At 37.5% G+C, this 13180-nt stretch overlaps 1 protein-coding gene across 2 annotated transcripts in view; it reads right to left on the bottom strand.

The window, feature by feature from the left end:
• LOC113051398 (arf-GAP with Rho-GAP domain, ANK repeat and PH domain-containing protein 2-like) overlaps positions 1–13180 on the bottom strand; it is a 75891-nt gene that overhangs the window by 43468 nt on the left and 19243 nt on the right. For both annotated transcript variants that reach the window (XM_026215120.1, XM_026215119.1), the window contains 2 exons: positions 9534–9654; positions 6482–6660 (listed from right to left, as the gene is read on the bottom strand). In XM_026215120.1, the coding sequence (XP_026070905.1) occupies positions 6482–6660; positions 9534–9654 (300 nt within the window). The remainder of the gene's footprint in view (positions 1–6481; positions 6661–9533; positions 9655–13180) is intronic.

Genomic DNA, 13180 nt, shown 5'->3' with positions numbered 1-13180 from the left:
AATCTTACAAATGCAAGGAAACTATAGTGTGAGAAGGGTCAAAGGGCACTGAGCTTAATGGAGGGTGAATACCTGCTGATCCATAGATCAGAGTCTCAATAAATTAAGTTATTCCACACAAGAACAAGCAGGAAACACACAGCAACATTTATTTACAGATTTTACCAAATACTTCAAGGGTAATGGCAATATGAAAACCTCTCAGAAGAACAAGGGATGATTCTGAGAGGAAATTATAGAGTAAAGAAAAAAGGATGTGACATCAGCCAAAGGCTACTGTACCGTCCCTTTCAAGACATTATTATTAGGGATGTAATGGTACATGTATTCATATCAAACATTTTTGGTAGGGGTCTTTCGGTTCAGTGTGCCTGTGTACTGAACAAATACAGCATTGTTTTAAACCGTGAGTACACCTTCAGTGGAAACTTCCATTTTTATATATTGTTTCTTTTGATAAGAAACTTATTTATTATATTATTTTCATTCTTTTTTTCTTTACCTCAGTGCAAGTAATCAATTTTCACAGCTCATTAATTCACAAGAGAAATTAAGTCTAGAAAACAGCATTTTGCGAAATATTAGATTTTATAATAATTCGATTTTACTTACCTTAAGTGATGCCTTAAATATTTAATATATGCTTAAATCTGTCATGAAACAAGTTATGAGAGCCACTGTGTAAATGATTATATTTCAACAAAAAATAAGTTAATTTAAAAACAGCAGTGTTGATTATTATGTTTAAAAATTAATAGTAATTAAATAAAATTTTGGGCTCTGTTAATTGTAACCTTTTAATAATTCCGAGAATAAACATATAAACATAATAAACATTAAATTCATGTGAAGAAAGAGCAAGTTTTTCAGTAAACCACTGTTTAATTAAAAAAGAAGCCATTTTATTTTCCCCCTGATGTACCAAAACCATACCATCAATGATGTTAAAACTGAGGTGTGTACTGAACGGTCATGTTTGTGTACCATTACACCCCTTATATAAGTATGTTGTGAAAGTGTAGGTAGCCATTAAAATGTTATGTTTTTTTAATCCTCTGCCTAGGGTGCCGGGGGATGACATTATCTGTGACAATGTGACAATACGTCGTGGCCATAAGATATTAATTTGTGGGAACGTCATATTAACCAGTGAGAATTTCATATTATGCCGTGGCCACGAAATCATTTTGTTGAGGTAACAACATCCTTATGTCATGGCCTTGAGATGCTGTGTTAAGGGAATGACATCCATTTCTCGTGGCCATGACTTCTTATGTTGAAGGAACTACATATTTTTCTCGTGGCCACGAGTTTAATACGTAAAAAAATCTGTGTAACCATAGCAACCCGGGATTATCAGAGATTTATACATTAATATTTAATTTTTAATTAATAAATTATTATATTATTTATTATAGAAAATATTTCATTATTAAATTATTATATGAACCATTTGCCATTGGTTACCAGACTGTATTACATGCTATAGTCAGCATTCTAATATAGTTTATCAAGAATAAATGTTACATAAAGTGCATAATACATTTGTTTTCATCCTAGAGTCTTAGTTCCTAGTCAGTAAGTCCATTACTGATCGTCTTTTCCCCGTAATATTTGTATATTATTATTATTATTATTATTAGACTATTATTATTGGTTATATTTTATATTCATTTATTAATTTTTCCCATCTTTTTGGTCTCCATTTTACTTAACGTTCTGAATACTTTTGTAAACAATAGTCCACTGTAAATGCTCGACAAGCCAATAAAGCTTTGATTATGCTGACTGGAATTTTTGCTGCAATGCAGTTTAAACTGTACATATATTTCATTTTATTTCGGCTAATTAATAGACCATAATTATAAATATTATAGTGTTTAGTTGATGAATTAATCAATCACACTCACACATTTCTAAATGAAAACACAACATGCTTGTTTATCATTTATCTGACAATTATGCCAATAAAGTTTTGTCCTAGAATAAGAAGAAAATAAATAAATAAATAATTGAGTCAGCTGCTTCCTCCCTGATTATCATCGGCACCCCGTCCTAAATCGCCGCCCTTCACCAGGCTCCCGACAGGAGTGGGTGCGTGAGAGAGGAGGGCCGCTGGATGAGCCAGGGCTGGCGGCGTGTGATGGGGCACACCTGATGGAAATGGAGCCTCATCACCGGCCGCTAGAAGAAGCCAGCAGACTCCGCCCCTCACCTGGACCCTTCCTCCATGAACACTGCCCGACCCACACGAACCCCACAGCATGACAAGCACACCAGATCCCCTGTTTGTTTTGGACACTCTCCCCCTTTGGCCACTTTTATCCCGTTTTACTATTTTCTGTTAATAAAAGCTTCTACGAGGCCTGACGACAGACATAGTCCACTATGTCTGTCGTTTGCTCCTCCCACCACAATATATATAGATAGATATAACTTACACAGTGAAGTTTAATTCATTTACACAATGTATTTCTTATTTAATGTAGTTTTTGTCCTATTGCTTGTAATTAGTGACTTGTTCTTATTTCATCACTGACTGTTTATTTATCTCCAGTGAGCTTTGAGTTTCATTATTATTACTATGTTCTTGTACTAGTTTGATATCAACATTGGTGACAAAGCTTATGAAAATTCTATGGTATCAAAGATCTTAATATCATAAAAAACGTATTGAAAATAAACATATCAAGATATATATCGTTATCGTGATATAAAATTTTAATATCGTGATTTTGGTCATATCGCCCACCCCTAGTAATAGTGTGAACTTTGATAATCTCATAGAATTAGAATAACTGTTAACAATTTATATTTATAGCTATAATTACAGTTATTATCATTAGCCTCAAGACTTGTCTTTTAAAAATAATTCACAATATTTCTGAAAAATGTCTTATGGATGGAAATAAATGAAATCTGCGTGTATCATAAGTCCATTAACATCTATGAGTCAACCATCTCGGTTACATGAATTAAAATGAAAACTCCCTCAGAGAGACAAGTGTATAGGGTTCACATACCTAATCTAACAAGATAGAGTCAGGTGAGAAAAGGAGGTGAGATAATAGTTAGAGGTAAAGAGAGAGGGTGAGAAACTGAGACTCAGAAGTGCTCACAACCGCTGTGAGGTCATGACCAGCCCAAGACAAGGTCATTCGTTTCAGTTTCTATACTTGTTTTACATGAAAACTTATTGTTTCTTCAACATTTCTTACTTTTTCTTGAACGCAACATAAAAACAGCAACCAGTCTTTTATTTGAAAACCCTAAGGATCCGTTACAAGCAGAGTGGAATGCTTTGCACATTACAACAAAAGCAGCTGCCTCCCCATCAAACATTTTAAATAAAACAGAACGATATAAGTGATATCAACGCGCTTCGAAATCGTCGGCAGTGCTGCATAGGATTTGTTGGAAATCAGCACATAAGTGAATATATGTTAATGGAAACAACACAAAACTTCAGTATTATAGCTCAGCTCACGGCACGCCTCCAGAAGCTCTGCTTTTTCCGGAAAGAATCGGAAAGCTGTATTTTTCTTTTATAAATATGATAAAACTAAAGACTTTTTGGATATATAAAGGAAGCAGTACAACTCTATAGGTACTCAAGATTAACATGAGATTAGGTGAAACTTTGTATGTTATGTACCCTTTAAAAAAGAAAAAAATTATTGACAGTTTGTTGGTCAATCCATTATGCGCGTATGTGCATCAACTGTTGTTTGTCACAGTACAGGGACAGAACAGGGGTTTTGAGATGTTTTTTTTTTTTCTTTTGAACTAGTTTGAACTTGACATGGTATATTAAAATTGCAACACATACAGCCTATACTCCATTACAATGTGTTCAGGCCTTAAGGTTGAAATTGTAGAATTGCCACTGACATCTTCTAATTTTCCTTTTAGACTTTAAACATTAGTTATCAGAGACTCTGTAATGTGACATTCCAGTGCCCATGTGCTTGATATTTTTGTGTTTTTCTTTGGAGTAAATAGTCTAAGTACAGAAATCAAAAATTAATGTAGCACTAAACTGTTGCGGTGTCATGTGACTTGGGCTTGCTTGTTAGGTTGACTTTCATTACCTTGGGAAAACTTCATGGCCTGACCTCAGAGAAGAGAAGGGCAGCACACTTCATCCTCTCCAAGATGGAAAGGAGGGAAAAAAAGCATCATGGGCAGCTCGTTCATCTTGTTAAATTAAATACTCCACTTCACTGAACATGACCTGAGCTACCCACCACCACACCTTTTTCCTCTCTCTCCATCTCCTTCTCACCATTTTTCTGCTCTTTTATGTTTTCTTCATCCCTCAACAGCCACTGCTTTCTTCACCTCCTCGTTATCCCTCCATTCTTTTCTCTGTGCCCAGTTCCTCTTTCACTCACTCTTTCCCTCATTCCTTTTCTTTCCCCCATACTCTCTTTTCCTCCATTTCCTCCCATTTCTCTCACCACTTGTCGGAGTGATTGCCACAGACAGGATTTAATGCAAAAACAATACAATCAATTTCCATTATCACTGCTCTCTTTCTCTTTCCCTCACCCACATGTTAAATCGGCTGACGAAAAACAATTTCCTTGCAGAATGAAGACAAAGATGTTTGCTTGTGCTAATAAGGAAAATAATGAAAGACAAACAGAGATAATAAAGTGTGTGGGAGCGTGTATGCCGCCGATTCATACAGAATAACATTCTCAGCTTAATCTCATTTAAAACTGAGTCAAATTGGGCATAGATCACATACATATGCAAGCAAAATGTCAGGGCTTGTGTGTGCATTGTAATAACTACACTCTCAGCATATGGGCTCAGTCCCAAAGAAAAGGAAGAAAAAAACAGACTTTTAAAAATGAAATCTTAAAGTTTAAGTTAGTTTAAGTTACTTGAGAAAACAGTGCCTAATTATCTGCACAAAAACAAAGGGGAAATAAGAAAAAAAATTTAAGTAATTAAACAGAGTAATAAAGTTTAAGTAGATAAATAGTTTACATCAGGGATAGGTAACTCCGGTCCTGGAGGGCCACTATCCTGCAGAGTTTAGCTCCAACCCTAATTAAACACACGTGAACAAGGCAATCAGTGCTTTCGGGATTACTAGATAGATACAGGCAGGTGAGTTTTTATGAGGGCTGAAGCTAAACTCTGCAGGATAGTGACCCTCCAGGGCACGACACAAGATCAAAGGATGGACAGACATAAAGATTGGTCTTAACACTGCCCACACCACAGAAATATCTTATAAGATATTCTGCTGAACTATCAAGACAATTGGGACTTTACCTAAGGACAGGGGAGAACTCAGCCCGAAGTCGGCCTAATTATCTTGTAATGTGTGCCCTGCTTTAGAACAGTGTAGTCTGAAGGTAGACAGGCAAACAGATAGATACATGTAGCTTGAAAGTAGACAGATAGGCACCCTAGACAGACAGATAGAGAGCAACAGACAGACAACAGATAAATAGACACACAGACTGGTCAAAGCCATGGCTTAGCAGAGTAAAGTCTGAAGTAGGGCTGCACGAATCATCGCATGTGATTGTCATGCGTGTCTCGTTAGTAAAGCCGGTTCTGTGATTAACGATAAATGTCCATCACCTGCTTTCAAATGGAGCAGCACTTAATAGACAGAGCCATAGTTCGCTGACAAGCTACCCAATATCACGTTCATAATCGCAGATGAATCGCATTTGATTATGAACGCGATATTGCGTAGTTTGTCAGCGAACTACGGCTCTGTCTATGACAATCGCATGCGATTACCGTATTTTTCGGACTATAAGTCGCACCTGAGTATAAGTCGCATCAGTCCAAAATTACGTCATTATGAGGAAAAAAACATATATAAGTCGCATTTATTTAGAACCAAGAACCAAGAGAAAACATTACCGTCTACAGCCGCGAGAGGACGCTCTATGTTTCAGTGTAGACTACAGGAGCACTGAGCAGCATAGAGCGCCCTCTCTTGGCTGTACACGGTAATGTTTTCTCTTGGTTCATTTCTCTTGATTCATGTCTATGGATGTCATGTCAGGACCAGCCAAACTATGAAAAAAAGTGTGATTTATAGTCCTGAAAATACGGTAGTCGTGCAGCCCTAGTCTGAAGGTAGACAGACAGACAGACAGATTGATAGATGAAAGGACAGACAATTATATATACAAAAACTAAGGAAGAATAGGAAAAAAATTATTAATTTATAGAGTAATAAAGTAATCGAGTTTACAGAGAGATATAGGCATACATAGGTCATACAGACTAGTAGAAGCAATGGCTTAGCTATTGAAATAAGAGAGATACAGTAGAAACTGACAGATAAAGAGACATACAGACAGCCAAGAAATAGATAGACAGAACCTTCACATGGTTGTTGAGCTGTGGTACTTATTTTGAACTCATGCAGGCAGCAGGAGTATAAATCTAGACCAACATTTAACAGTGTCTAAAAGAAAAGAAAAAACTGATATAGATCTACCTGGTCTGTTTTACAGAGTATGAAGCTGGTTCTCATGAGGCTGAGGTAGACTCTTCCTTTGAGGCCACGCAGCTCGACATAGCCACTCTTGTTTGTGTTATTTTTGCGAGGCTGATGGGAAATGGAGGACTGGGAGCTCACAGCAGACTGGAGAACATCTAGCCAATCCTGACGCTCTCCTTAGAGGGAAGACAGAGGATGGAGAGGTAAGAAGAAGAAGCATGTGTGCCTGTGGAGGAAAGCTGCATTCTGTTTGATGTGTGTTAGCGAATACGCAGGTACGAGTGCGCGAGTGTGGAGAGACGCCATGCCATGGGAATAAAAGGGAAGGAAAAAGTGTCTAATATATTATTGTTATACTTTATAAACTTTCAAATCTGCAAACAAAGCAGGTACGCAAAAGCCCCTGTGTCTCATTGCATTGTGTCTGTCTGCCTCTATGTTTGTGTGTGCGTATGAGATGAGGGAAGGAAGCCTGAGAGGGTTCTCTTGTGCTGTGTTTAAATAGTGCTACAGGAGCTTGCACAAAAGTATTGTGAGCACACACACTAGCCAAAAAACATTAACAGCTGGATACTCTTATCCTCTGCAGGTCTGCAGCACCTGCCACATCTAGAGAGAGAGAGAAGGGGGTAGGAGAAACAGAGAGAGTGAAATTTCATTTCATTAAAGGTGAGTGTTTTTTTTTTTTTTGTATAGAGTCTTTTGGACCCATTTAAGTGTTGGTCCGTCACATATTTAAAGACATTTAAGGGTGTGAGTCAGAAGCGCCACTGTCCTTGCAAAGTTGGAACTGCCCCACTTTATACAGTCTTTTCAGAAGAGTCTTTGATCACTGACACATTGTAGGCTAAGCTGCAGGTTCAGGAAACAGTCCACCATAAAATGTGCTGCACACACTTGAATATTTGGGTTGAACTGTTCTGGAACAGTGTTGTAAATACAACTTAGATTTCTAGTTGTGTCATCTTTTGGAAGGCCAAACAAAGTATTTTCACGTAGACACGTGGGGGCGTGTTTAAATGAGATCTCTTCAAATGTATAATCTAAAGACACCTGAAAGAGGTAGATTTTGGCAAAGGTACTCTTTTTAATGGTCTCACTCTCACATCTCATTCTGTATTCCTCACGCTGCCCAGGGAAATGTAAAGACTGAAAATACCCTGCAGTGATGAGATAATATGACTTTGCTTACACTTTATGGACATGTTTAAAGCTGTATTCCAAGACTGCTGCCTGCGAGTTTCACTTGTAGGTGATAATTAAATAACACCATAAAAAAGTGTAAATAACTATTTATTGATTAATATCAGTTACCAAGGTCAAATGGACAAACATTGGCTTATTAGAATGATTCCATTTATAAGCATTATAGTTTGGGATCATTAAGAAATTGATACTTTAATTTGCAAGGATGCATTAAACTGATCAAAAGTGATACAAAAAATTTATGTAATATTACAAACTATCTATTTCAAATAAATCAATGTATTTACAACTCTCAATTCATCAAACAATCCTGTATTTTTGATCAATAAATGCAGCCTTGGAATTCTTAGCAGGAATTCTTACTGACTTCACAAGTGTGACCAGTTGTGAAAATCATGTTTGGTTTCAGATTACTGATTCAAAGCAACCTGACAGCAGATCTAAACACCCATGAATCGCCATGAGCAAAGATTATTCAGGTTATACAGGCTTCCAATAAACCCTCAGAGACAGTTACAAACAATTACTTTCAAAGTCCCAAACCTCCAAAATTGGTGGCTGCAAAAAAGAAAGAAATCCCCCTTATCCATGAAAACACTGTTATTCCCACAATATCACACTCTATCTGAAGAAAGAGACCTGCACAGCCAAGGACTGCCCCAGAAATAGCACACAGCCATGAAGGTTTGTTCACGCTCACACACACACACACACACACACACACACACGAGCACACGTATCTAAATGATTCCCAGTGTGCTCAATCTCTAACACTATTCTCATTCTTATCTTTTGTGCTCATCCCATGACCACCCATTTCACTCATTTATTCTCTCTCTCCTCCTCTCTTGTGTTTATCTTAAGATTGATGACTCCTTCAGACTGCTATGAAGCTGTTTAAAGATGCATGAGTTGATTGGACCAGTGCTCTCTCGGTCTCTGATTTTTTTTTTTTTTTTGGATGGTGGAAAGTACTGTTAAACGCATGCTTAAACTGACTTCCCTCAAAGTAATTCACTTACCATGGGTCAGAGGTCATTAAACAAGAACTGGGGATAAAGTAGGTACTGAGGAGGCCATTATTTGCTGATATTCTAAGACATTAAGGTAAACAGTAGTGCTATCAACCTCAGATGTACCACAGTCATTGCAGCGGGGAAAGCACAGGCCATTTCAATAACATTGTAACTGATTGGCTCTTGGTGAACTCCTCACCTATACCCTTTTCCTTTTACTGCAACGTGTCTGAAAAAGCTAAATAATCTCACCGATCTTCACTTTTTCCTTAATTTACAAATAATGAGAGATAATATACATGGCATGCTTAGGTATACAGACACTCAACATGACACTGCTAAGGTGACACTGCTAATTGATCCTGAATTGCAGTAACAAGCTACTCCTTAAACACCACGAGTCTCTCTATTTAAACCATGATCAAAACTGTCTTTTAATCCAGCTTCATTGCAGTTTATGTAATGAATATTGAGAAAAATATCCCATAAAAATGCACAGGCAATGGTGTGGAAACTATATGCACCAACAGGGTGTTTACTGTACATTTTAAATCTAAAGTTATCATCATCATCTTGGGTATTTCAGTTCCGTGTCATAATATTGTGATCTATTTGAGTCTGGTTGGCTTTTCATCTCTCTTTTACTCTGTCTCTGATTTGGTGTGCAGTGAAAGATCTACTCCGAACATCTTATCTTATAGCAGAGATGGTAAGGTGATAAAAATATGAGTGAAAAGATGATAGAAGAGTGAGAGTGGGAGTGGGAGTGAATTTGTTTATAAAAGATGAGCAAATGGGGAGATAGACAGAAAAGCAAAGAGGCTCACCTTCTTTCTCTGCCCGAAACACAAAGGTTCTTACAAAGGTGACCACCTCAAACTTATTTTCACCCAGAGCGCAAACTTGTTTAACTGCTGAAACAGGTATCAGGCCCTTCGAGTACATCTCCTGCAACAAATGAGGGAGACAGAAAAATTACTTATAGTGCAAAGTGCATATGGACAGATTACAAATCATTAGTCACAAGTTTGGACACAGAGAGACTGAATCTTTCTCTCATGATCTCAGGAACTCCTTTCTAAAGACTTACGAAAAAATAAAAATAAACAAAAGCAAAAATCAAACAAAGACACAAAACCAAACCAGATAAAAGCAAACTAAAAACTGAACAAACAAAAAATACCCATTTTAGATGCACAGCTCCAAACAAAAACATAAAACAAAACCAAATAGAAGGCAAACTAAACATAAAACACAAAAGAAAAAGAAACAAAAAGCAAACAAAAACACAAAACCAAAGTGCTTACAAAACATAATACCCATTTTGGATATATATTGATATTACTGATATTATATCAATTGATAATGTACAAACATATTGCAACATCGCTGTCATACATTGTTTCCAATATATATATATATATAATTAATATATACATACATACACACACACAAAAGAGGGAAGAAAAGAGGGATTGAGTCAAGCACACACTCACACACTCAAGCAGGCCTGGTTCCTAATTCCAGTCCCCAGCTAACAAGCTCGGCCCTCCAGTATTTATAGTCTGATGTTTTGTAGGGAGAGATGAGGGAAACAGAGCTAGAAAAGAGTGTTTGATTTCTCTGTGTGCTTCAAACCAACATAAGCCTCCAAAGCAGCAACAGAGCTCTGAGAGACCTCCTTTAGTTTACAAAATTCATACACAGCACTCCAGCCGCTCTGAAATGGCAGAATGTGATGGATAGAAAAGGGCAAATACTGTTGAGAACTGAAAATGAAGAAAGAGGAGGAAAGGGCGATGGGAGCTCTGTTCCAAATCCTAGTTTGCTGCCTACGAAGGTAACATTTTAGGCAACATAAGGGACGAGAGTGTTTTAGTTGAATATTAAGGTAGAGCTGCATACATTGCAGTTCATTTTGAAATTGCCTTCACAAAGCAAAGTGATAAATGCAAGGCACACCAAGTTAGGGTTTTGTAATTTGAGTATATAACACACAAGTTACGCCTGTGTAGGTCATTCCAAAATACTTGATTGTGAGGTTTAATACATATAGGATACAGAGCTTCCTATGTAGACAGTGGGAAGTGATGTAGTTCATTAGGTTTAGGAAGAGCTAGTGGGTGACATAGCCAGGGAAAATACAAGGGAAAAGAGGGAAAGAGAGGGAAAAAGAGAAAGATTAATTTGTCCATTTCATTTGGCTGTTAATTATTATGATGACCTTGCACTATTTCTAGAACTCGTCCATACAGAAATAGAAGATAAGATTTAGTGAGGGACCCCCTCCTCAGCTGGCACAAATGGAAGAGGTAATGCCAATGATAGACAGTGTAAGAGAACGGATGAAGTACAGAAAGTGAGAAAGCAGAGACAATGAGAAAGAGAGAGGAATCTGATAGCTTGGCGATTGCTTGATAGAGAGAGAATGAGTGAAGAACCAAGGGATCATGGAAGAGATGCTCACAAACGGAGGGAGCTTACGACTGCGAACAAGAAAGCGAGAGAAAGTGGGGTCAGAGAGAGCATCATCTCCTCAAATTAAGGCAGCATGTTAACAACGATGGCTGCAGCTAACCCTAATTATGGCAGGGGCAGCCATCGCCTCTCTCCGGGAATTCACTCATTGCTCACTATCTCTTATTTTGCATCCTTCCCACTGCTGAACTCACAGGCATATTTAATGAGACTTCCTCTGTCTAAAATCTGGACAGCAGCAGAAGAGAGGAAAGGGGGATAAAAGTGAAGAGGTGTGCATGTTTATAGGAAGCTAAGTTGCAATAATGAGGTGCTCTCTAAGCTGGCGTTAATTATTCATTATAATTACAATTTTCAGGGTCGGAATGATGAAGGGGGCTTATAGAGTACATGTGCAAGCGCATCCATTAAGAGTTTAGAGATGGTTTAAGTATTTTGGTGTGTGCTTATACACACACACACACACACATATAACAAAGATGTACGCTGCACACACAAAAAAAGATACAATAAATGTATAGAAGGGTTTATTTGTATGGCTTGTGCAAATCTGTGATGATGTGTCACTCTCACAACAGTTGTTGTATATGAGCTTATGCACTTTAATGTTCATAACCACATACATCCAAATGTGCTACAAAGTTTTGGGCACTGACTGATAAAGTCTTAATTCGCTCAGAGAGACCCACAAATGCCATTTGCTTTTGTTTTTACCAGCACTGAGTTAGTTCTGCAGTGGAGCCATGGGGACTCCAGCTGGCCAAGGGCCGCTAGTGCACTTGAGTGTGGAAAATAACTTGTAAATGTACTGCGTGCAGTAAACTTCAAAATGATTTTTGTAGAACATCCTACACTAGCCCAAAGCACACAGCTGAATGTAGTATTCTAGAAGATCTGCTGCAATACACTACCATCAAAGTCTGAGAAAAAAAAAAAAAAGATTTTCTTAATGTTTTTGCAAGAAGGATTGAAAGCCGTTTTCTATTTTAATATTAAAAAAAAATATATATTACTGTGATGTAATATTCCAGTCTTCATTGTCACATGATCCTAGATATATTCTGATATGCTGTTTTGATTCTCAGTTAAATTTTTCATACTGGTTCTTATGGTCACTAAAGCTGAAAACCATATTTGCTGCTCAATATTTTTATGGAAAACATGATGCAGTATTCTTTGATCAATAGAAAGTTTAAAAGAACAGCATATGATTCTAAGTCCTTGCTGTCATTTTTGATAAATGAATTTTGTCCTTGCTGAAAAAAAATATATAATTATTCATTTTTTAATTGTGATACTGAAGCAATGGCTGTTGAAATGCAGTTACATTTAGACAGTATCAAAGTAAAAAAAAAAAAACTGTTCATTTAAATTGTAATATTTCACACTGTTACTGTTTAACTGTATTTTAAATGAAATAAAGAGCCTTGGTGAGCATAAGAGACTGCTTTTAAAAACTGTTTAAAAAAAGAATGAATTATTCTGACTATTCGACCAGTACTCTATAAGTTGCAGATCATGGGAAGCTCACTTCTGCCTTAAGTTGGATGGACTGCAATCATCAAAACCCACGAGTGGGTGGTGAGAAAGCTTTCCACTGATGCTCCCAGAGGACTTTTGAGCTTTTGTGGATTTTCCACACAGTTGTACTTCAGAAACGAGGTAACTGATCCCAACCCAAACATCTCCACACACTCTGCCAACCTACAGGTGACACTCTAAAGCTCTCTCACTCACACATACAAGTTAAAACTCATGAAAGTGTTAGTTGTGTCCCCAGACATTACAGACATGGTCGCAGGGTTGATGAAACATCAGGTAAGTTTGGGGAGAGCCCATGCCTTTCCATCCCTGAGGGTCCTACAGAGAACCAGTGGGAGCATGGTGCTTGCTTCTCTCCCACGCTTAAGAAGGTCTCTGATTAATGACATCATTATTGGATGACAAGAAGCGAGCAGTGATTAACCATTTCAATCAGAGAAAAGAGACTGAGAGA

This window comes from Carassius auratus, chromosome 32 (assembly GCF_003368295.1).
Source record: "Carassius auratus strain Wakin chromosome 32, ASM336829v1, whole genome shotgun sequence".
NCBI lineage: Eukaryota > Metazoa > Chordata > Actinopteri > Cypriniformes > Cyprinidae > Carassius > Carassius auratus.
Note: the sequence above shows the minus strand (reverse complement) of the source record. Positions and strands in the feature narration are given on the sequence as shown.